The sequence below is a fragment of the Xenopus laevis genome, chromosome 9_10L, assembly GCF_017654675.1.
Source record: "Xenopus laevis strain J_2021 chromosome 9_10L, Xenopus_laevis_v10.1, whole genome shotgun sequence".
In the NCBI taxonomy this organism is placed as follows: Eukaryota; Metazoa; Chordata; class Amphibia; order Anura; family Pipidae; genus Xenopus; species Xenopus laevis.
This window is the reverse complement of record NC_054387.1, coordinates 7031115-7057495: the sequence shown is the minus strand read 5'-3', so window position 1 is coordinate 7057495 and position 26381 is coordinate 7031115. Positions and strand designations below refer to the sequence as shown.

General features: G+C 43.0%; 1 protein-coding gene across 1 annotated transcript in view; it reads right to left on the bottom strand.

Moving 5' to 3' along the window:
• The window catches only part of LOC108700864 (acid-sensing ion channel 2), a 176865-nt gene extending 150797 nt beyond the window's left edge, over positions 1–26068 (bottom strand). Inside the window, exon 1 of the mRNA XM_041576062.1 lies at positions 24928–26068. Within this exon, the coding sequence (XP_041431996.1) occupies positions 24928–25491 (564 nt within the window). The 5' untranslated portion in view covers positions 25492–26068. The remainder of the gene's footprint in view (positions 1–24927) is intronic.
• Positions 26069–26381: the final 313 nt, after the last annotated feature.

Below are 26381 nucleotides of genomic sequence, written 5' to 3'. Positions count from 1 at the left end.
GCAAGCACTGTCATCTCTAATCTCTCCTTCCATGAGAAATGCTCACTTAATCCCCATTATGAACACGGGCTGTCCATGGTACTGAACTTCTGTTGGCAAGTTTTTCATCTCCCTCTCACGTCCCTCTTCAGCACATACACTTATCAAAGGTTGAAAACATTATCCAATTAGAGACATCTCCTCTGTCCCCTCGTTATTCTATGGGACCTGCTTATCAGCGACTCGGAAAACCTTTCTGCTCTAATTAGACTCCCAGGAACGACACCGACGACCTTTTCAAACTTATCAAGAACTCGAGTCCATTGTGTGTCTTTCCCTGACACTTCTGGTTCATTTGAAGTCATCGGGGACACTTCAAGGGTTGCTGTTATGTCACGTCTTTTTCTCGATGTCTGGATTGTCGCTGGGCAGCCTCATTAGTGACATAATAACGGAGAAACAACTTGTTCTCGTGAACATTCTAAGAGGCTGAGATCTGCAAACTTATTTGTTTATGGACGTTCTGTTTTATGCAGCTTGACAAAAATATAAAAAGCGGTACACAGTAGATAACAGATAAGTACTACTATAGTTTATATAAACAAGCTGCTTTGTAGCAATGGCGGAAATTGAAAAAAGGCTATATGGCACAGGTTAAATAGTGGATAACAGATAACACCATTATGTTCTACAGAGCTTATCTGCTGTCTGAGCCTTTTCTCTTTGAATGGCTGCCCCCATGGCTACACAGCAGCTTGTTTATTTAAACTATAATAGTACTTATCTGTTATCTACTGTGTATCCTGTGCTTGAATGGCTGCCCCCATGGCTACACAGCAGCTTGTTTATATAAACTATAGTAGTACTTATCTGTTATCTACTGTGTATCCTGTGCTCGAATGGCTGCCCCCGAATGGCTGCCCCCATGGCTACACAGCAGCTTGTTTTATATAAACTATAGTAGTGTTTCTGAAGCAAACACAGCCAGTGCAGGGCAACACTGCATTATATTTTTAATACTTCAAATCACACTGCTCCTTTAAACCATTTATCTCTTGGGTTATGTTTTCATATACTTTCCAGCTACTGCATAAAAGTGATGTTAAGTGGGTTAAGAGTAGGGTCCTGCTCAGTCCAGAAGCAATTTTTGAAACGTGAACTTAACCCAGACCCACAACCTACATTTTGACCTGTTTGGATTGGCAACTTGACTCATCATACAACGGTCTTATCCGCAACTAGGGTTGCCACCTGGCCGGTATTTTACAGGCCTGGCCGTTAAAAATAATGGTTGATCCCAATGTTATTAATAGGGAAAAAAGATAAATATATAGGAAGGCCAGAATTTTTTTCCAGAAAAGTTGGCAATCCTATCAACAACCCGCTGACCACCATTAAACTCAAGAGCTGCTGCTTCAACCTGGAAGGTGTAAGGACGCGGTCCAGCGCGTCGATCCCCGCCGGCGTTCAGTCCAAAATGGCGGCGCTCAGGGCGGGCCACGTGGGAAATCAACAATGGCACCTCGTCTGGACGCAGCGAATTTGAGCCAGCGCCAAAACGTGCAGCGTCAGCACGTGACGCATGACATCACTGCGCACGTTTTGCCGCCAAAGATTAGTTTAAAAAGCCAATTGAGACTCTCTGCCTTTGCCCGTGTATAGGTTCTACTTCATTGTGTTCCTGGGTGCTATTATCGTGTTTTGAATTCTTGTTACCGACCTCTGCCTGTTACTGTTTACGACTACCTGCTGCCTGAACTGATCTTCTGCCTGGCTGACTACTCTTTCTCTTGACCCCATCTTGTACTGCGAACTGTGTTTGGAAACCTGCAAGCTTCCTCCTTGGTCCGTTACTTCAAACTGAGCCTTCGGGCCTGACAGAAGGGACATCAACAAAAGTGGGCAGGGGCAGAAAAAAATATTTTTAAACGTGTTAAAGGGAGTAGAATATGGATAATGTGGACAATATAAGAAATATAGAGACCTGCAAGACAACCCTGTGTCAGACTGGGCTGCTGGGACACCGGGAAAAAACCTGGTGGACCCCCATTGACCCAACCTGCTGCCTCACCTCCAATAGTGTCTCTCCTCCGCCCAGACCCAGTAGCATCACATTTCGGAGGAGATAGTCGGCCGAAGCCGAGTGTCAGGAAAAGGGTTCTTCAGTCAAAGTCCTGGTGGGCCTAGTCCAACCTTGAGCCAACCCCAGATATACCTGCATCCAAAAATTCTACCAGCTACCAGCAGGTTACCCTCTTTTTTTACTGGTAATCCACAGGTACCCGACCCACTGCAGGACTCTTTCAGGGTCATGGATCAACACACTGGATAAATCAGCACTGTATATCCTCTACATAGACCGCCACAGAAGTGTTGATCCAACCAATGAGAGGAAGCCTATTGAACAACTTCTAAAGAACAGCTAACCAGTAGTGATGGGCGAATTTATTCACTACTTACCAGGCATATTATCCCTACATTAGAAATCTAGTCCCCCCTCCCACCCCATGCCAGTTATGTGTATTTATTCACCAGGCGCCGGCGTCAAAAAAAAATGGATGCCGGCATCCGTTTTTTGGACGCCGACGCATTTTCGGCAAAAAAAACCGATGCATTTTCGGCCAAAAAACGGTCGCCGGCATTAAAAAAAACCAGTGCCGGCATCAAAAATGAGACGCTGGTTAGCGAATGTTTCACTGTTTCGCGCATTTCGCATGAAATTCGCAAATTCTTTAGCGAAGTGAAACGGCGCAAATTCGCCCATCACTACTAACCAGGCATATTTTCCCTACATTAGAAATCTAGTCCCCTCCACCCCATGTGTATTTTATAATGTCTCTGCGCTGAACTTTTGCCTCCAATTCTTTCAGCAGGTGAATTCACCTGTCACTGTGGGAAACATGAATTATTCCTAGCAGTAAAGCTGTGATCAAGCTGTGATCAAGCTAAGTACCCATCATCACAACCGAGCGCCCGCTAAGTGGTAAATAGAGCTTATTAAGCGATTTAGCGAGCTTAAATGGGCAATTTCAATACACAGCGCATTAACGGCAGCCCATGTGCAAGGGGACAAGAGGAAACTGAGATAAAATAAAAAATTAAATGTATTGATCTAATCCCCACCCCCACACCTCCTGACAACAGAGTTAAGATTTTATTTAAAAACGAAGCAAATTAAGAGGTGTATAAAGCTCCAAATAGTCTCTCTCCTTAACTACAAGTACAAGAGAAGCTTACCTACCAGTGCATTGTCATCTAGCAGGGCTATTAGTGCATCATTAAGGTGCAATCAGTAAAGCACACAATCTAATTGGTTTCTAAGCGGCTCACGCATCTCTGTTGATAAAACAAGGATAAAGCAAATAATGCTTAATATGTCTCAGTGGTATATGCCAGACGGTGCAACGTATTTACTTATAACGATCCCCTCTTTGCACTGTTTCTACTAATGTATATTTGTACTCCATCAACAGGGGCATTGATGTGCTGTTTAATCCCTTAATTAATGTTTTTTGTTTATTTTTGTTTGCCAGAGATATATTCATGGTAGATCATAATCAGCCATCTTTCTGCTGAGAGCTGTACTTACTTAAATGATAATCATAATGCTGAGATGAACACGCAGAAGACAAAACAAAAGCCCAATTTACAACTCTTACTTGATGACAGATAAATTGTCTTTACAGCTAGAAAAGCCACCCTGCCCACCCACAGTCACCCCCACACAAACACTACCCACTTTAGGTCTTGGAACCCAGACGACCCTACGTAAATAGGACTGGTCAATCTTTGATGATGTGTTTGCAATAAAAGCAGAGAAGTCGTAACTCAACATACCATTTACACCAGCATTATGGTACCCTGTTTTTTTAAAAAGGCAGCACCCAAGCAACCCCCCTAGACTTTAAAATCAGCTGAAAATCACTGACTCCAGTGCAATTACATTAGTTCAATCGCTTTGAATTACAGATACAAAGAAAAAAATTGCCTCTGACCCTGTTCACACCCCACAGCGACTTTCCACCCAAGATTACAGCACAACAGCCACTTCCACCTCCCTCCCATATTGTCTCTTACAAGAGCCAAGAGAAAGATTATGTGTCGGCTGCAGGAGAAATCATTGCATAGTGTAAGTGCTCGGTACACAAAGGCGGCTACTTCAGGCATGATTACCTGTTAGCAGTCGTAACGCCATACTGTTCCCATTCACAACAAGGACCTTTGGCAACTTTCGTTACAATTCTACTGTATACTCAAGAGCAAAAATAAATGTAGTGAATAGTTAAAGTGCCACCAACCCTCAAAGAGGTATAAATACCACCGATACATGATCCAAAGGCAATTTGCAGTTGCTCAAATTTTTTTTTACTTGTATCTTTTTTTAAAAGAATTTAGCTTTTTGTTCAAAAGCTCTCCCATTTGGAATTTATAGCACCTATCTGGTTACTAGGTTCTAAATTACCCTAGCAACCAGGCCATGGTGTGAATGAGAGAGGACTGAACAGAGAAGAAATAAACAAAATAATCCAAAAATTGTACAAAAATGAAGACCAATTAAAAAGCTACTAAGTACTGGCCATTCTATAATATATAAAAGTTAACTTAAAGGTGATCCGCGGGGCATTCAACAACCTCACCATGCTGCTTTAGATGACAGTTTTTACCTCTAGTCTAAATGGGTGGCCTCTGGTTCTTTCATCTTTCTATGGGAAAAAGAGATCCCCCACTATCTGTCCAAAATGTCCCCTAATGTATTTGTAGGGATTAATCATGTCCCTTTGAAAGCTCCTTTGCTCAAGAGAAGACAACCCCAACCTTGAGAGTCTACAATCATGACTTAAATCCTCCATTCCTTTCATCAGTTTAGTTGCTCGTCTCTGCACTCTCTCCAGCTCTTTGATATTATTCTTAAGGACTGGACACCATAACTGAATACTCAATGTAAGGCCTTACCAGGAACCTATAATAAGCCCCAATTAGATTTTAATTTCCCGAGTTAATGCCCTTTTTTATGCAGGACAACACTTTATTTGCTTTAGTCATCATAGAATGACTCTTCCTAGAGTTGCACAGCTTACCGTCCACAAACATCCTCAGATCCTTCTCAATTAAGTATTCCCCCAACAAGTTGCCATTTAATATGAAACATTATCTTATTTCTACTTATCAATTATTACTTACAATACCCACCTCAAGGTCATTAATCAACAAACTAAAAAGCAAGGGCCAAGGACAGACCCTTTATCACCCCGGGGTCGTTACACCCAGTACTTTGACACATCCTCCACTAATGATAAAGATGGTGTCACGCCAAGACAATTATTTAGTGGAGTTCTTCTGTATTTATTAATATTATGTTGGTCTAGATTAGAAGCTCTCTCCCACTTATGTAATAGCTTGCTATCCTGTTGGATTGTGGATCTGTGATTTTATATTATTCAGGCTCGTTCAGGTTCACTTAGCATTTCTCCACACTGCCTTTGTCCTGTAATTTAGAGCATTTTTATAGTGACCCTGTTCCCTTGAGATGTGTCAGATTGAGGTCGCAATGTACTCTGCATAGGTTTTTGTACATGAAATCTGTCATCTGAATAAAATCTCTATAGACTTTCTGGCAGTTTGTACAGTAAAACACCGGACATATCATTCCAGATATAAAGTGCAGCACCATAAGCTGGAAATTGCCTAGAGTAGCAGTGGATAATAGTCTCTGGGAAGGGAGTGTGACTGTGGGATAGCAGGTATAGTAGGGAGAGATGGTGTCTATAGTAACAGTGGATAATAGTCTCTGGGAAGGGAGTGTGACTGTGGGATAGCAGGTATAGTAGGGAGAAATGGTGTCTATAGTAACAGTGGGATAATAGTCTCTGGGAAGGGAGTGTGACTGTGGGATAGCAGGTATAGTAGGGAGAGATGGTGCCTATACTGTAGTAACAGTGGATAATAGTCTCTGGGAAGGGAGTGTGACTGTGGGATAGCAGGTATAGTAGGGAGAAATGGTGTCTATAGTAACAGTGGGATAATAGTCTCTGGGAAGGGAGTGTGACTGTGGGATAGCAGGTATAGTAGGGAGAGATGGTGTCTATAGTAACAGTGGATAATAGTCTCTGGGAAGGGAGTGTGACTGTGGGATAGCAGGTATAGTAGGGAGAAATGGTGTCTATAGTAACAGTGGGATAATAGTCTCTGGGAAGGGAGTGTGACTGTGGGATAGCAGGTATAGTAGGGAGAGATGGTGCCTATACTGTAGTAACAGTGGATAATAGTCTCTGGGAAGGGAGTGTGACTGTGGGATAGCAGGTATAGTAGGGAGAAATGGTGTCTATAGTAACAGTGGGATAATAGTCTCTGGGAAGGGAGTGTGACTGTGGGATAGCAGGTATAGTAGGGAGAGATGGTGTCTATAGTAACAGTGGATAATAGTCTCTGGGAAGGGAGTGTGACTGTGGGATAGCAGGTATAGTAGGGAGAGATGGTGTCTATAGTAACAGTGGATAATAGTCTCTGGGAAGGGAGTGTGACTGTGGGATAGCAGGGATAGTAGGGAGAGATGGTTCCTATAGTAACAGTGGATAATAGTCTCTGGGAAGGGAGTGTGACTGTGGGATAGCAGGTATAGTAGGGAGAGATGGTGTCTATAGTAATAGTGGGATAATAGTCTCTGGGAAGGGAGTGTGACTGTGGGATAGCAGGTATAGTAGGGAGAGATGGTGTCTATAGTAACAGTGGATAATAGTCTCTGGGAAGGGAGTGTGACTGTGGGATAGCAGGTATAGTAGGTAGAGATGGTGCCTATAGTAACAGTGGATAATAGTCTCTGGGAAGGGAGTGTGACTGTGAGATAGCAGGTATAGTAGGGAGAGATGGTGCCTATAGTAACAGTGTGATAATAAAAGCATCCAGATGTAGGTGCATATCCCATGCTGCAGGAGATGACAAATGTATATTCTTGTTCTTCCTACAGAGAAGACTGAAACCTCCAAGTGATATTTACGTAACCTATTCCCATGACAGTTAATAAACGGCCTGAAATTTCACATCTGTCCTCTACACCACACTGGGAGACAGGAAAAACAGCAGAAAGATTGATGGGCTGAACCAGAAGTGCCCAGAGAAGGAGGTGAAATGTACATATTTTATTGAAATTAGTACACGCAGATCCTAGATACCAGTAAGAGGAACTGATTTATGAGCTGCCACTTGGTACATATTCGCCAGTGCAACACTTTAATGCTCTCAAATGCTGGTTTTATCGCTACTCAGCACACAAATCTCATACCCCCTGGTTGGGAGAACTTTATCCATGTTCTATTTCTTATCTTTCTTCACTCCTGCTCCCAGAGGGCCCCATTGACCCATATAAAATGGCAGATATTCTCGTGCTTCAGTTGGGTTGTTTGGCTTAGGCATTTTGCAATTTCCATAGTTGATGTTATATATAAATATATATATTGGCTGTACTTTCCATAATAACATAGTAGATAAGGTTTTAAGACACATGTTCATAAGGTTCAGGCCTTTGCTAATATACAGTAATTCCTACTTAGATGCTACCAAAAAAAAAACAAAAGGAAAATATTTATGGAGTCCAACTCTTCATACTGATCTGAACCACATTGGAAGCTTATTGACCACGTATGGGACCAACCCAACTGACAGGTTGGGACATGGCTAGATATTGATTTTCCCATCAGTCAAGGGCCGTTTGGGGTCAAAGATGCAGTCTGCACAGGCTCACCAAATGATTAGCTCATACTGTTTTGGCCTACCAACTGGATGACCAAATAGGATACAGCTCTTCTAATTTGGCAAGGGCTTCTACTGCATGGTCGCTTTAACTTCTGTTTATTGAACCTATTGATTTCCGCGGACTAAAATTCAGTTCAAGACTCAATTTAATGACTGTGTATGGGGCCCAAAATTGTTTCCTAATTGACACCATCTTGGGGTTCGGCCAGGTTTTGGCTGCAAAATCCCGGTGGTCATCAATCATTTTAGCTCATGGATGTGGTCATCTAGTAGACAGGTCTGCACAAGATCCCTGGATCCAACCATTGCCCAAATAATCAGATCATTACCATTTGGCCCTCCAGCTTCCACTGTAGGGCCACCATAGGACAGTATCTGCAACTTCAACTATATTGGTAAGACTAGTTGACCTACAGCTGGAGAGAAAGTTGTTGCAGATATCATTAGTCCAACCGTCCAGTTCCTACTCAACATAAAAACATTACCTTCCATTACAGTTGTAGTAACCTGGTTCCAGCACCTACTCAACAAATGTATCAACAAAAGCAGCAGCAGATGAGAAGATGAGTGAAAGATATCATCTACTAATTAAAGGTTAGACCAATGTTATCCCCAGGATCCCACTTCCTAGGGAAGGATTCTAGTTAGGATTTATGGTTATCGCTCATTAAAACTTATCGCTCATTAAAACTAACCAACCAATGATAATTAGTGTCAGTGGCGTAACTAGATGTTGCTGGGCCCTACAGCAAATTAATTTTAGGGCCTCCAACATATCCAGTGTTTGTCCTGTTTTACCAATATATGTTGAAATTGCTCATCAATAAGAGCCTCATGGGGCCCCCTGTACCTCCTGGGCCCCCCTGCAGCCGCAGGGTCTGCTTCCTCTGTAGTTATGCCCCTGATAAGTGTCTTCAAAGACATCAATTTGTGCCACCAGTAGACTCCACGGATCTCCTTGGACTGCTGGGGGCCCTTGAGACTGTACAAATTATACTTGCAGAGTGGGAAAAAGTTTTCCAGCTAAATCTAATGAAGGTGAAATCAATTTCAATATCGGGAATGGAAATTTCAAAGTAGCAGAATGTTACCGAAATCTAATTACTTTTATTGCATTTCAGAGACTGACAAACGTGTAGGAAAATTTCATTAATTGTTTTCTGTCATTTTGCCAAAAAAAAAAAAAAGGCTTCATCCTCCCATAATGGAAATAACGAAGTCACAGAACAAATATTAGGATAGGATATTACAGTTCTTTACAAATGGGAGTGTGCAAGAATAACATTTGGAAATTTGGTCAAAATTGAATTTTCACATATGGGTGAAGAAGGGGGGGAAATGGTGAATTTGACAGTTTACATGAAGGGCCTGTAACCCTCAAACATAAAGAAGAATGGCATCCTGTGGGTCCGCAGTGTCCCCCCTAAATTAAAAAATAGATTCTGGGGGTCCTGTACATGGGTCATTTCCATGCATTTATTTCCCAGGCTCCTGATGATAAAAACAGGGACAAACTGCCACCTGTGAGAATGACACTCAGACATTATACAGGTAAAGGGATTTTTTTTTAATATTTCTTATCACCGCTACCACCTAATAAAGAGATGTCAGCAATAATGAAATCTCATCTTCCACCATCGAGGGTTAGACTGACAGTCCCCGGACCAATAAATATTCTCTAAAGCTATAAAGCGGCTTGTTACCAAAAAAATGGAATGTCTACTGCAATATATGTACCTGTGCCGGGTGCCCGGGCAGCTTCGAAGTTCCTAAGCGGATTTCACTTTACACGCCAGTTTCTAGGGATAGATATTAATTCACAGCTTTCTACTTACCCTTTAGTATATTTGGCAGCCAGTTGTGTCACTAGATGTTATTGGGCCCAATGGCAAATTAATTTTAGGGCCAGAGATTGTCCTGTTTCACAAGTATATGTTGAAATTGCTGATTATTTGGGCCTCATGGGACCCCTATACCTCCTGGGGCCTCCTGCAGCCTCAGGCTTCCTCTGTAGTTACACCCCGGTGGACAGCCTTAAAGGGATACAGTCATCCCAATATTTCCATTGCAAAATTTCAGAGCAGACTTTTGCATCCCAAACTTGATTCCGAGCGCATTGGTTCAAATGCCGCCTGATATCAGTCATTACTGAAATATAGTGATGGGCGAATCTGTCCAGTTCCGCTTCGCCAAAAGATTTGCAAAACAGCATTTTGACGCGTTGATGCATTGAAGTCACTGGGCGTCAAATTAATTTTGCCGTACGACAATTTTGACGCGAGCAACAGTTTTTATACGCACAACCGTTTCATCCAAATGCATTAAAGTCAATGGGCGTCTGAATAATTTTTATGCACATGACAATTCTGATCCGCGAATTTTCATTAAAACATTGGCGGGTGGCGAAGTTAGGAAATTCACCGCGAATCCATGTCTGCCGAATAAATTCGCCCATCACTAGTGAAAGAGCAGAGAGACTGAGATATGAAAGTTTAGCAAGAGGCATAGGAAACAATTCCACTGCAGGCTTGAGATTTGCCATTTGATGAACACTAGATATCTTTAGTATAATATAATGAAATATGAGATTTTTGAACAAGTATACCGCATCTGAAAAAGGTTTCAGCGTTAAAATAACTGTGATGTTCCACCTTAAACACAGGAAGAGCTGCGGGGAATTCACATCTGAGCAGCGAGATGGGAAGAGTTTGATCTCTGCATTGTAACAGAACTGTATGGAGTGAATTGTTCCTTTGCTCTGAACATTGGGAACATGCGACAAACCCAGCAGGATTGGCTGCACTCAGATCTCTGCCCTTCCCCGGGAGACTCTCACTACATAAGGGCTCTTAGACATAAGGGTTTTTTTCTGTGCTCCCCTGCGTTGCGCTTTCTTCCTGTAAGACGCACCGGGAGTGAACGGCAATCTCTTACCTCCCGGCACGTCTCTCCCAGAGTCTCTGTGCGTAGGCGCTCACTTCTGGTTTCCAGGTCCCTCTGATGCTGGCGGTTGGCACCGAGCTTCTTGATGCCTGCGTTATGGCGCCCAGTGTCATGACATCATTACCTGCCGCAGAACTAGAATTTTGGTGCCAAGAAACTCCTTAAAGTCGCCCAAGAAACTCCTTTGGTGCCAAGAAACTCCTTGGAAGTTGCCCAAGAGGGTTCCAGTTGACTTCTGCCTCACCCTTGACTACAATTTCTGCTGCCTGCCTTGAATCTTTCGCAGGACTTCGACTACATCTTCTCTTCAACCCTGCCGGTACCTCGCTTACGGTTTTTGCTACGCACTTCCTTGTTGGTTTCCGCAGCAGAAAGCCCGGGCCCCAAAAGGGCGTCAGTGAACACCGGAACCCACAGGCGAACACAATTCACCTTTCCTTCCCATTAGGTACAGTCACCAAACAAGGTTCCTGATAACGTGGTCGTTACACTTCCGTTCAGCCGCAGGGGAGCGCAGGAGTAGACGCAGGCAATTATCGTGAACTGGGCTGTACTCACACAGACACATGTATGCGCCGAACGCAGGCTCGCCTCATTGGCGAAGCACCCCTGAATGCAACATGCTGCGTTCCAACCTGCGTTTGGCACTTAAATGCGTCTGTGTGAGTACACCCCCCTTCACAATAATTGACTGCGTCTACTCCTGCGCTGCCCTGCGGCTGAATGGAAGAAAGCGCAATACAGGGGAGCGCAGGAAAAACCGCCCGTATGTAAGAGCCCTTAATCAGACAAGGGGAGGGGGCACTTAACAGCAGTGGAATAATAAATATCTGCTAAGAGTGAAGGTCACATTACTCTTCTTCTTCCTTCCTCTCTCTCTCTCTTTCTTTTGCTTCTGACACCATCACCCTTTCTCTGCAAGATAGATTTCTATTAATTGCTCATTTCCCCTACCATTCTTGGAAATAGTCCTAGTCCTTCTTTGTCACTTAATCCCCTAAGGATTGGTCCTGTGACTTCTCGTACTTCTGCGCTGGAAAAGTTATTTTAAATAGTAGCTTTCAGCATTTACCTGCCTGAATCCTTAGTGCTGGGCCGAACCGAATTAAAGGCGATAAAATTAAAAGGGTTGTACACTTTAAATTAACTTTCATTATGACGTAGAGAGGGATATTGTGAGACAATTTGCAATTGGTTTTCATTTTTTATTATTTGTGTTTTTGAGTTATTTAGCTTTTTATTCAGCACCTCTCCAGTTTGCAATTTCAGCCATCTGGTTCCTAGGGTCCAAACTACCCTAACAACCATGCACTGATGTGAATAAGAGACTGGAATATGAATAGGAGAGGCCTGAATAAAAAGAGGAGTAATAAAAAGTAGCAATAACTATACATTTGTAGCCTTACAGAGCATTTTAGAAATTGAAAGTCTTTTGAAAGCGGGACAGAGTCAGAAGAAGAAAGCGGGAGAGAGTCAGAAGAAGAAGACAAATAACTAAAAAAAAAGCCTATAAAAAATAAATAATGAAGACCAATTGAAAAGTTGCTTAGAAATGGCAATTGAAAAGTTGCTTAGAAATGGCAATTATATAACATTCTAAAAGTTAATTTAAAGGTGAACCACCCTTCTAGGAAAAGGTGAACCACCCTTCTAGGAAGCCATATCAACCAATCAGCTGTTAAGATAGGTGAAGGATACCTGCTGATTGGCTACATCCTCTCCAAAGGCGACTGTTATTTAGTCCCTTGATGCCCATGTGGCATAGCAGTGTGGCAAGGGCAAGGCTTGGGAGCATAAAATATGGTAATAAAGAGCTAATCTGCATACAAAAATGAAATTGCCAATTCAGAGTGGAAGCAGAGAACGCTTGTCTTAGAGCGACACAATTCTGGCAGGTTACACGATGTGACTAATAGAGCGCAGCTTATCAATCACCCACTGACACCTCATTATGTGCAATAAACTTTCATTACCACTGATTAGACAGTCAGCCTCTGAGTCACAAATTAGTCTAAACAGTCCGTTGCCCTTTCAAAATGCGACGTCTTCATTTGGGGAAGCCACACGGTAAAAACGAGAGATGGCATCAGAGACAGAGAACTGTCTGTATATATATATATATGTGTATATAGAAACTAATTCGCCTGCCGAATTTATTTGCCCATAGTGGCATAATAATATGTAATATAAAGCAAAAGGGGATCAGCGGAAGGGGCTGTAACTGTAGGATATTTATCCAAGAGGGAGAGTGCTGGAATTTCACTGACTATGGTGATCTCTAACTTCACTCTTTGATATAAATATACCCCTATGTATAGTAAGGCAGGATGGTGTTAGAGCAACAGATTGTAGCTGTGGGGGCACTGTGTAGTAAGGCAAGGCAGCAACACCAGTTTTAGTATTTTGGTATTTATACATGCGGCTGCTGACTGCTTTGGAATAACAGCAGTGCCATCCGGATCCAACCCAGCACAGAAAGGGTTAAATAATGCACAGGGAACACAATTCATTAGCCTTTTTTAAATGCAGGATTATTACATATAGGTGCCTCCATAACGTTTCCTGTACAGGTATGGGACCTGTTATCCAGAATTCTCGGGACCTGGGGTTTTCAAGATAACAGATCTTTCTGTAATTTGGGTCTTCATACCTTAAGTCTACTAGAAAATCATGTAAACATTAAATAAACCCAATAGGCTGGTTTTGCCTCCAATAAGGATTAATTATATCTTAGTTGGGATCAAGTACAAGCTACTGTTTTATTACTTGTTTTATTACTTTTAAACATTTGGATTAATTGATTATAATGGAGTCTATGGCAGACGCCCTTTCCGTAATTCGAAACTTTCTGGATAACAGATCCCACACCTGTATAAGTGTTTGCGGCATTATGTCAAGAGTCTTGGTTTTAGCAGTCAGAGCTCACACTGCCTGTATATAGTAACTATGTAGTATGTTAGCGTCACATTACAACATACCAAATACATTCAGTAGTTGTAGCAGAGTTTTCAGCTACAGTTAGGGTCAGGGCACACAGGCAGTTTCGGGGAGATTTAGTCGCACGGCAACAAATCTCCTCCTCTTCGGGTGACTAATCTCCCCGAATTGCCTCCCCTGCCTTGCTGTCAGCTAAAATGGAAATCGCCGGCGGGATGGCACTCGGAGCACTTCGTTTTCCAAAGTTGCCTCACCAGGAAACTTCAGAAAACGAATCACTGAGCGCCATCCCGCCGGTGAATTACATTTTAGCTGACGGCAAGGCAGGGGAGCCAGTTCAGGGAGATTAGTCGCCTCGAAAGGGAGTAGATTTGTTGTCGGGCGACTAATCTCCCCAAAACTGCCTGTGTGCCCCCTGACCCTAAAGCATCATGGAAACATTGTTCAACTACAACTACCTGCACACCCTTTAGTTAAATAAGTCAGCAAATTATATACAAGATGTCACGCAGGTGCACAGAGTATGCAGTCTCTTACCTTCCGAAATCTCATGCTCTTGTTACTACCCCTACTCTCCTGGGAAGGTTCCCAAAAGATGCCGTAACTCTGTTGGTGGGGTCGGCATCCATTCAGCCACAATAGTATTAGTGAGGGTGGGCACTGATGTTGGGGATCAGGTCTGGCTGGCAGTTTGGGTTCCAAATCATCCCAACAGGGGGTTCAGTTGGGTTGAGGTCAGGGCTCTTAGTAGCCAGGATCTTTCATTTTCATCTCAGTAATCCCATTCTGTATGGGCCTGGCTCATGGGGCATTATTGTGCCAAAACAGCAACAGGAGCCTTCCCCAAAACTGTTCCATAAATTAACAAGCACAAAGTTACCTGGCTGAGTAACAAGCACAAAGTTACCTGGCTGAGTGCTTAGTTGAACACCTGTGCCAGCAGTGGGTGTGGCTTATGCTAATTAGAGCAGGTGATTGTTATTATTGTATTCTACAATGTGGGTGGGCTTCCAGGACAATGGGGCCAATTCGCTAAGGGCTCTTGCACGCGGCCTGCGCTCCCCTGCGTTGCGCTTTCTTCCATTCTCACACAGACGGGTTGTACTCACACAGACGCATGTATGCACCGAACGCAGGTGAAATGCAACATGCTGCGTCTGTGTGAGTACAGCCCCCTTCATAACAATAATTGAGCGCATCCACTCACGCGCTCCCCTGCGGCTGAACGGAAGAAAAGCGCAGCTCAAAGTGAGTGTTATTTATAGCATGGCGTAAAAATTTGATCACTTTTTATATTTTTAGAATTAACGATCTATTCACTAAAAGTTTACCTGTCTAATTTAAGGTGGCCATACAGGGGCCGATAAAAGCTGCCAACAGACTGAGTCGGCAGCTTATTGGCCCGTGTATGGGGCCCCCCCGAAGGGCTTCCCCGACTTTCGGCCAGATCACGATCGGATTAGACTAAAAATCCCATTGGATCGCGGCCGCATCTGTTCGTTGATGCGGTCCCGCGATCCGACCGCCCGTAAAGCCACCGTTAGGATCCGATCGTTGGGCCCTAGGACCCACGATCGGATCAGCCCGATATTGCCCACCTCAATGTTGGCATATCTCTCCATGTATGGCCACCTTTAAGAATATTTTTACTTTCATTTTAGCTGAATTGTCCGGTATTTTACAGCATGCGTTATTTTGTGCGTTATTTTAGGGCATTTGATATAGTCACAATCTATAGCACCTAAGACATTCGGGATGCCACTGGCAGAGTCTAAGTCTCTTTTTACAGTATTCCAGTCATTCCTTTCCCTGGGAAACTTAATATAATTCCATGATGCAGAACGTAGCGCATTCTGGATCTGCCCAAAGTAACATGAAAATGAGTTAGTGGCGGTAGATAAGGCTCCAGTTCCTCATTAGGGCTCTTACAAACGAGCGTTTTTATTTAAGAATTATTTTCAATGGGGCTGTACTCACACGGACGCAGTAAGCAGCGAACGCAGGTTGGGACGCAGCATGTTGCATTTTGCCTGCATTCTGCGCTTACATGCGTCTTTGCCAGTACAGCCCCATTGAAAAGAATTCATTGCGTCTACTGCTGCTCTCCCCTGCGGCTGAACGCATGAAACCGGAATGCAGGGGAGCGCAGGTAAAAATCTGTACGAGCCCTAAAGGTCTTTAATTGATGCCCTACATCTCCTCACTACATCTTCCTCTATTAATCCATCTGATGTTGTTTAGTAAAGCCTACTCCTAGGAGGTGTTACATTTCACAGTACACAGTAATTATAGCACTATTTTATGCTTTTATTAGGGATGCACCGAATCCAAGATTCGGCTCGGGATTCGGCCTTTTTCAGCAGGATTTGGATTCGGCCGATTCCTTCTGCCCGGCCGAACTGGATCCTAATCCTGATTTGCATATGCAAATTAGGGGCAGAGAAGGAAATTGTGTGATTTTTTGTCACAAAACAAGGAAGTAAAAAATGTTTTCCCCTTCCCACCCCTAATTTGCATAAGCAAATTAGGATTCGGATTTAGTTCGGTATTTGGCCAAAGCCTTCGCGAAGGATTCGGGGGTTCGGCCGAATCCAAAATAGTGGATTTGGTGCATCTCTAGCTTTTTTAAAAATAAAATTTTTATTTGATGATTTGAAGGTTTTCTAGCCATTTGTAGTGCTGATACGTATTCCTCCATTGAAATTTGAATTTCGCGCCGTATGCAAATTAGCCTTCGCTAGCGTAACTTCGCTTTACTTAGCGAATCAATGCTAGCGCAACTTCGCAACCTTACGCTACCCCTGAGCGCAACTTCGGATTTTAGTGAATTTGCGAAGCGCTGGCGAAACTACGCCTGGCGAAGTGTGGCGAAGTGCGGCGAAGTGCGGCGAAGTTACTTCTGGCACAACTACGAATCTTAGTGAATTTGCCCCAATGTGTCAGAATTATTGATGGGCGAATAAATAAGCCTGGCACGAATTTGCGGTGAATTCCCGCGTTTTGCTGCCGGCGAATAAATTCGCAAATCTCCCGTGAAAATTTGCCGGCGTCAATTTCCGATTTTCATGATTTTTCCATGAAAACCTTTGAAATGCTCAATTTTTTCGTGAAAAGGTTCTAATTGCTTTATTTTTTCGTGAAAACGTCCGAATTTCACACATTTTTTGTGAAAACCTTAGAATTTCATGATTTTTCACAAATTTTTCACTGTTTCGCGAATTTTGTGCAAGAACGGGAGAGATTCGCCCATCACTAGTCAGAATTAATTCTATTCTAGGCGAATCCCAATGTGCTGGGCAGAAATGATGAATTGTTCCTTAAATAACGCCTCTTAAATAAAACACAATTCACCTTTAGTGAATCGGCTCCAATGTGTCAGATACAAGATAGTTTCCCCAAATCACAGAGAACTATGTGTCAGCCCACAGCTGTGCGGGGGAAACAATTTCAGGGTAATCGGTGCTTTTTAATGAATTGAGGTTTTCTGTTTCCAGCCCATTCTATGTCTATATTAGAGGAGTTATTTCACTGGGTGATTTTGTCATTTTTCTCTCTCCCACACACATAATCAAAGGTCCCATGTAATGAATCTACATTAGCAAACAGCTCAATGCCTACATTTTAGCCTATTAAAGGGGTATACACCTTCCATAGCTGGGTTTTTCCTAACAGACTACAGATCCCAACATTCAATAACATATTATCATGGGTTAAAGTATGATGGGAGTTTAAGTTCAGCTATTTTTAAAGCAACAGAATCCTTCAATGGGAATCCTGTCTGTTCTATGTACACTCTGCCTATGACTGTCTACTCTTGCTGAGTGTGAGTACAATGTTACACTGAGAAATACCTACTGAGTATGACTGTAGGATAGCAGGTATAGTAGGGAGAGATGGTGTCTATAGTAACAGTGGATAATAGTCTCTGGGAAGGGAGTGTGACTGTGGGATAGCAGGTATAGTAGGGAGAGATGGTGCCTATAGTCAGGGTCGGACTGGGCTGTTGGGGTACCGGGAAAAAACCCTATGGGCCCCAGGCTCTTGTGGGCCCTTCTGGCCCAGACCCGCTGCCTAAATTCGCTCCCTAAATTAAGTTTACTGCCATGACCTCCCTTTTTTGGGCAGGTAGTGGCAAATACAAAACACACGCATACACTCAGGAGCATGTGCGGTGCTGTAGGGGACTGCTCGGTGGGGGAACCAGGCAGGGGACCCAGGGTGGGGCCCTGCGTCAGCAGCCCTGGTGGGCCCCCTAGTCCTACCCTGCACATAGTAGTAAATGAGGAACTAGATTAAATGAGGAATAGAGAAACTATTTTTCAGATTTTATGTTATCTCTCAATTCCCCAAATTTGTGGAGACTGTTTCTGTCCAACCTGGTTACATATGTCATACACAGAGTTAGAAGGTTACACAGAGTTAGAAGGTTACACAGAGTTAGAAGGTTACACAGAGTTAGAAGGTTACACAGAGTTATCAGCACAAGAAGGTGAGTGTCAGGAGAAGATGCTCATTCCCATTCTCTGTGTTGCTGCAACAACTGAGATTGTTTAGTTAAATGATGCTCAACATAAATTACTCGAGAGATCTAAGCCTAATTATTTGTCTCATTTCAAAGTGGTCACGTTGCACATTTCTAACAAGGCGGCACTTACTCACTGATTATAAATTGCACCACAAGAAGAAAGCAGTGACAGAGAACAGCCTCTGATTTTGCAAAAGTAAGATCCGGGGGTGGGGGTTTGAGCTTCAATCAAAGATCAGAAAGGGGGCACACGTAGGGGCAAATGTAGGAGGCACATGTAGGTGTAAATGTAGGGGGCACATGTAGGGGTAAATGTAGGGGGCACATGTAGGGGTAAATGTAGGGGGCACATGTAGGTGTAAATGTAGGTGGCACATGTAGGGGTAAATGTAGGGGTAAATGTAGGGGGCACATGTAGGTGTAAATGTAGGTGGCACATGTAGGTGTAAATGTAGGTGGCACATGTAGGGGTAAATGTAGGAGGCACATTTAGGGGCACATGTAGGGGTAAATGTAGGGGCACATTTAGTGGGCACCAAGGGAAATATTAAATGCCCCTTAATGCCATCAAGGTGGAAATGTGAACACGCCTGTAACCAACTATCTAGTCTTGTTAAAGGGGCACTATTGCTTTAAGAGCTGTAATGCCTACATAGAGAACACCATTAACTTTAACTTCCCATCTGCTCTTTATCTTCTATTTTATCTCACTGCCCACTCCCCTTCACTGTTATAGTTAAGTACAGTTAATCAAGCGACTAATTAAGGGTTTCTGATTCGGTGCCAGTTTGTCATCGCAAATTACACTCCATCCTGGATCAGTCATAGCCCTCTAGTTACTCACGGCAAGTTCTGGGAGAACAAGTGCAGCAAACTCCAGTTTGCAGTTTCAGCCATCTGGTTGCTAGGATCCAAATTCCCCTAGCAACCATACACTGATTTAAATAAGAGACTGGAATATGAATAGGAGAGGCCTGAATAGAAAGAGGAGTAATAAAAATTAGCAATAGAAAGACGAGTAATAGAAAGACGAGTAATAGAAAGACGAGTAATAAAAATTAACAATAACAATAAATGTGTAGCCTTACAGAGCATTTGTTTTTTAGATGGGGTCAGTGACCCCCCCATTTGGAAGCTGGAAAGAGTCAGAAGAAGACAATTGAAAAGTTGCTTAGAATTAGCCAATCACATACCACAAGTTAACCTTTAAATGGAGTGCAATGGGGGGGGATAGGGTAGATAATGTTGTTCCATCTGTGATTTAGAACTTCTGGTGATGGAGAGACCCCAAGCTGTTCCATCTGTGATTTAGAACTTCTGGTGATGGAGAGACCCCAAGCTATCTACCCATCTGACTCTCTAACTCTCTATCATCTCTATCTCTCTATCTATCTATCCACTATCTATCCCTCTATCCATCCATCCCACTATCTATCTATCCACTATCTATCCCTCTATCCATCCATCCCACTATCTATCTATCTATCTATCTCTGGAACAATGTGCGGAGGGATTTGATTGAACAGTTTAGGCTGATTATCTCCTTGGCACGTTTTGGGGAGAGTAAAACGGACAACAGAGCTGCTGACTAACCCCCCCCCCCCATACTTACTTTTCATATGGAACTGAAATAAAGTAAATATTAAAACATACGGCACAGAACAAAGACGCGGCCGGGCCTTAATGGAAGCCGTTACTTTATATGCACCTTTGTATTTTACAGCACGTAATGCCATTTTTCTTTTTTTACAGAGATACAGAGCAGGGCGTATGAATATCTTAATAGCTGTAAAATGTCGGATGAACGTCTTAAATAATCGCTCATTAAAAATGTCTTCCCTAGCAGGCTGGCAGCATCATTCATCCTCCTCATCTGACAGTCACATTTACTAACAGATTCGGACAAACGAGTGTCACTGTTGTGCCTAGTGTCATTTGTATATACAGTGAGACCCTCTCATTTGGAAAGGTCATAAGTCGCCAATCTCTGTGCAATTTGGCCACCCATGTGCCCAGGAGCCAACCACAATAGCCCAGGTGCAACTTTCACCTGTAATATATTTAGTGTTGCAACCGGTAATGCAATTGCCACCTGTCAGTGGATGCTGGAATAACGGGGGAAAACTGCAGCATTCTGGGGAAAAAATGGCAGATAACAGTGATCTTATTGCACTTAACATTGGTAGTGGCTCTGGGCACAGGCAAACCAAGAAACTTTTTGGAGTGTACGGGAAGATTCCCGGCCTGTGTTATCCACAAACTGAGAATCCACTACATGTGACGCTAGACTGACCTTTAATAAACAAGCCCCAGTACTCCCTGCTCACAAGGGCTTAATTACCCTAGCAACCAAGCAGCAGGTACAAAGTCACAATGGAATATAAATAGCACTTGACTGAATTGTACAGGTATGGGATCCATTATTCGGAAAACAATTCTCCCAAAAGATCCGGATTATGGAAAGTCCGTCTCCCATAGACTCCATTTTCTCCACATAATCCAAGTTTTGAAAAATGATTCCCTGTAATAATAAAACAGTCGCTTGTACTTGATCCCAACTAAGAAATAATTAATCCTTATTGGAAGCAGAACCAGCCTATTGGCTTTATTTCATGTTTACATGATTTTCTAGTAGACTTAATTTATGAAGATCCAAATGACGAAAAGATCCCTTTTTCAGGAAAACCACAGGTCCCAAGCATTCTGGATAACCGGTCCTATATTTATAATTTGCAGCCTGTTTTTGGTTGCCACCGTCAACAGCTCCTAGCAACAGAATGAACTGCAGACAGGGGAGAGGCAGAACTGTAATGTAGGAAAAGAATAGTAAAATAGAAGAAGAGAGCAGCACACCTTCACATTTATATATATATATATATATATATATATATATATATATATATACATATATATATATACATATATATATATATATAAATCCAATGGTGACAGCACTCCGAGTAAACTATAACAGGTTTATTCTATATATATATATATATATATATAATGTTAAAGTCCGGTGCTGGAACCAAACGAATCAACTGGCAGATTATACTGGGCCCCTGTTTGAGAGCCTATATCTGATTGGTTGCTGTGGGTTACTAGACTATGTGTTGCTAGACTTGCCCCAAGTCTAGCAATCTATCAGCCAGTAACATATATTGCTCTGCTTTTTTTTATCATCATCATCTTCAGTTATTTGCTTATATAGCCCCAGCAAGTTACACAGCACTTTCCATCCATTCAAAACAGGCAGGGACCTTACAACGATTGCAGAATAAAACCAGAATCAGAAGGCCTTGCTCGCAAGAGCTCATAATCTAAATGAAAGGAAGAGCCTGAATTGGGGATTTGTCTAATCCCTTCTTCTTGCATATGGTTGCCATCCAGAACTATGTTTAGAATCCTGCCTTTATACAGGCTCCGAGCAGACAAGATGGGCCACTTGGCAGGACTTACAGAAATCTTCCGAAACATCAGCAATAACCTTCCTCCCTAATTCCCAGGTAGAGTTTATTGCATGAATCTGCTCTCTTTCATGTCCCTATAAATCTATGTACCTATTCGGTGCAGCATCTCTTTATAGCTGCCTTTAATTATAGGGGCTGCTCTATAAAACCAATTACTGCAACTCTTACCACTTGTATACACCACCCCAGGGCTTTATATATGTTTCACGGCATTACACGTCTTTTCGATAAGCCCATGGTGTTATAGTCATATTGGTCACGGTTAATTCACCAATATATTAATCACTTCATCTCCATACACTGCCCCAATGGACACACTCATTCCTGGTATAAATTCCTGCTCACAAGAACCAATCGTTGCGACTCATGAGCAGCACTCAATAGCCGCGCTTACTCATCCGCTGAGCACTTTCCAATAATTCTTCCCTCTGTTTAATGTAATCTGCGCCCGTAACAAAGGGAGGGAGAATATTAATGAGATTCACAAGTCAATGAAAATAAGTTATTAGTAGGTAGCACGTCCCTGCATTGTAATACTGACAATAAAAGCCTAGTGTTATACGGAATCTCAATAACTATGGATTATACTGACAATAGGTTCTGGCTATAGAGCTTTACATTATCTAAAATATCCCTGACATTACATGATGCCCCAGGGTACAGGCAGCACAGAAAGAGGGCATCATTATACCCCACTGTGCACTGGGAGGAGAATGGCAGCAAATAATTCTTCCTTCCTTTCACTATGCAAGTAGAAGGCCCTAGGCTCACTGGCCATAGCAACCAGGCCTTTATTTCAATGTCAATAGCAGCAAACCCTGCTAAGGAGTTAGTTAGGGCTCCATTGGGCCCCCTATAATAAGCAGTATGATAAATATTTAATTCCTAAAGTTAATGGCCCTATAATGTTTTTTTCTGAGGGGCCCATTAACTTCATTTTGATAATCTCTTTTCAAATCCTCAAACCCTTAAAAGGCGAAGTTTGACCAATTGCAATCCATAAGCTGCTTCACCCCCAGTTTACTTTTCCAATAGGAAGCACTGTGGGTTGCCCAGCATGTTGTACTAGCGTTTATAAAATTTACAAATATGGCGACCGGTGAAGCTTCAGATTCAAGTGACTGGGAAGTGATCAGTGTTAGAAAAAAAACAAACCAGGCCCTCTACACCATCTCTCTCCCCACCCCAAATGTCCCCTCTCCCTGATCCTAGAAGGAAATGGAGGTTAAAAAGTAAGGGGGCCTCAGACGTCCCAGTCCGACCCTGGAACCGATCTGCTCATAACCCCAAATCCCCCAGATAAATAAGAGGGGTCACTTATTAAGTGCAGGGCAGGGTGGAAAGTGCAAAAGAGAAGCTCAGTCCGCCATTTTTTTTTTACTTTCCACTCTGAACTTGCCCTAGGTCGATGCACTCCAAAACGACATGTCAAGTTCTGTATTCATGGGGAGTGGACAGGTGGAGGTTAATAGGCACCCCCAGTGTCGGACTGAGATTTAAGGGGACCACTAGAAAACCTTAGACCATGGGCCCACTTTCCAAAATATTATTCCACCGTTCTTCACTCAACCTCTTTATTCTCCTAGTCTTTTATCTCTAGAATACTATACTCTATATTCTCTAGAATACTATACTCTATATTCTCCTAGTCTTTTATCTCTACAATACTATACTCTATTCTTTCATTTTTAAGCCCCTAAAAGGATTGACCATGAAATAGACCAAAAGAGCAAGAGGGCCCACCGGGAGTTTTCCTGGTATCCCAGTGGGCCAGTCCGATTCTGGGTACCCCTGTTACCCGTTCCTTCCCTTCCCATCAAATCTGGTGGTAGGAAGAGAGTGAGTGAAGCCAAAGGGCTTTTAGAATGAGCATTAAGGGGGGTCTGCTTTTGCACTCCTTAGTTCTGTTGAGTCCGGCGTCTCTAGAAATGACCCCTAAAATGCTCAGATCCCCCAGATGCAGTTACGGTATTATAATGGGGCATTACATAGGCATTACAGCTGCCCAGAAAGTTCAGTCCTTAATTTAATGTAAAAACCTTCCCCATGCTTCATGTAGACATAATCATTTTTCCTTGTCAAATGTTCTCGTCGGCTATCGGCTCCTGCCGTCTATCCCGTGCCGCCGTGGCATATGAGATTTATAGGAACTTAATATATTATGACAAATCTGAATTCAATTCTCTGCTTCTGTGCACGGTAGGATTCTCGTATGATCTCACGTTTGCTTCCCATGCTTGACATGTGACAGCAAGTCACTGCCTATTGGGAAATGATTATTAAACTAACATATTATTCCCAGCCATGTCTTATGGGTTTCATTTCCCTGTATGGCGCAATATCTCTAGCATGATATCAGTTATAAAGCTTTCTCCTGCAGAGCCGCCCCCATCCGGTGTTGCATTAATTACGCTGCTATTCTGCTATTGGCATTATTCATAGATATTAAGATAAGATTGTTACAATCACTTCGGCATTAGGAAACTGCATCAGCTTCATTCTCCTTCGGTGGAGCTGCCATCATAAGACAATAAAGGAATGATCCTTGTGTTTATTACTGACACTGTAAAAAGATTATATATCTACCCACAGACTCTCCAGTCAACAATGCATTAACCCCTATCTCTCGGCACAGGTTCTTGATTATAAGCTGGATCCAATAAAGCATCCCAAGTTCTAGGGTCTGGAGGACACCTGTTGACTTCTGCCTGCCCAGTTACCAAGGTTCCTGCTTTGGGCCCAACATATTAAAGATCATATTTCATCTCATAATTACATTTCCCATCTCATAATTACATTTCCCCTTAACTATACAGAGGCCAGTCTCAATTGTGGGTGGAATCTTGGACCTTCTTATAGAAGTAGAGGAGAACATCCAAACTTAGACCACAGGTTGAGCCCTGGTCAGATTCAAACCCAGGCTTCCATCGCTGGGAGATGTCAATTCTAACCTCCATGCCTTCATTATTATTCATGAAATGCAAAGACAGTGACCTCCAGGTTCTAGTTGGTTGAAAATTATTAAAACATTGTCTGTTCAGTATATGTGAATGGTTACCATTTGGCAGGGGCTTGTAGTGGGTGTAGAGAGAGCCAATGGGGGGCAATGTGGAGCAGTGATATTGTAGAAGGGGGTGTGCCCTGAATTGGAAAAAAAAAACACCCCTTAATACGTCTTCAGCCTGATGCCACCTAACTTGTCTTTAAGTTTCTAACCACATAAACCTTTTGGAAGTTACACAGACAGTAGTTATTAGATATGAAACTGGTTTACTGTAATTTATTTTCCAATATGATTAGTAATAGTAGATCTGCAAGACTCACCCGTTTGAAGTCCTTATGGTTGCATTCATGACCTCTGAACTTGCAGTAGAGCATCATTTCCTTCAGGTCGTGCCCAGTGCGTTCCATGAATTCCTCCATACAAAAGGGCTTAGGTTTGAAGACTTTAAAGTTGGTCTTCTCCTGGAGGACAGTCAACACCTCTGGGTCAGCCAAGTGGGGCTCTAGAATCTGTCCATTGACGTCCAGAAGCTCCAGCAGCTCCCCAGCATGGTACAAGTCATTTGTGGTAATCCTGGAGAATCTAAAGGAGTTGAGGTTGCAGATAGTAACAGCTGGGAAGACAAGGCTTTCTGCTACTACTTGGTCTACTTTGGTCACATGTTGGTAGGAGAAATAAAAGGCCACTCTCTCTGAACTCTCCAGAAGTAGAAGGCCCATGGAACCCACAAAGGCCACTGTCCATAGGAAGCGGCGGAGGGTCAATGGGCCAAACACGAAGATGTGGCGAATCCCATGAAGGGTGGAAGTGTTGGCAAAAATTTGAATGCTAGAGGGGTGGAGGCTGCCCAAGCTGTCTTCACTGGGACTGTCCTTCAGATCCATCTTCTCATTTGGGAGGTACAGCCTGTTCACCTCCAGTTTGTGCTTGTTTTTTTGGTGTTTTTGTAAATCTTCTCTACATGAAATAACAAAGTGCAAGTAGGAGGTACACTCAACCCTTCCCTCCCTTTCAGCCAAGCTCGGATGCAGTCAAACTCAGTGACCGCCCGTGGGGGGTAAATGTTTATAAATCAAATCCATGGAAACTCTGGCTGTAGATTTCTTCATTGCGATAAGGAGAGCTAGATGTGTGCGGGGAGACACCAAGGTGAGGTGGAACGGCGGTGGGAGGAGAGAGGGAGACACTCCGGCCAATAGAAACCAAATTCATCCCTTCTCCCTCTCGCTTCATCTCCACCTCGTTCTCACACACAGGCAGAACACAAATGTGATTAAACAAGCCGAGCAGCCCAGCGAATAAAGGATTCAAACAAACATTGAGCGTTGAGTTAACTGGTGCAAAAAAGGCAGCAGATCTTCTCAGGGGAGGATTTCAGCCAAGGCTTTTCTTTCCCTTGATGACCAATCCCGGGAATTAATGTCTATTTCTCTCCATTGCTCATTAACCCACCCACATTCCCTCTGCCTTAAAAAAAACCCAGACGGTGCCAGATTCAGTCCTCGATGTGAGAGAAGCAGAGGTGATAAAGGGGGGGGGGGGGAGAAGCTGGAGAAGCGTCAGACTCTGTATATATATTTGTCTGAATATCCACATCACATTAGTGGAAGAACTCTCTATAAGAGACTGTAAGAAGGCATGGGTTGGAGATTTCAGCTGCCTCCAGGGTTGTAATAAACCCAGAGAGAGAGAGAGAGAGAGAGAGAGATGTCCTTTAAAGGAGGAAAGTGTTGGGCACTTGAGGATCTGATGGAGAGGTAAGGGGGCTTTATGC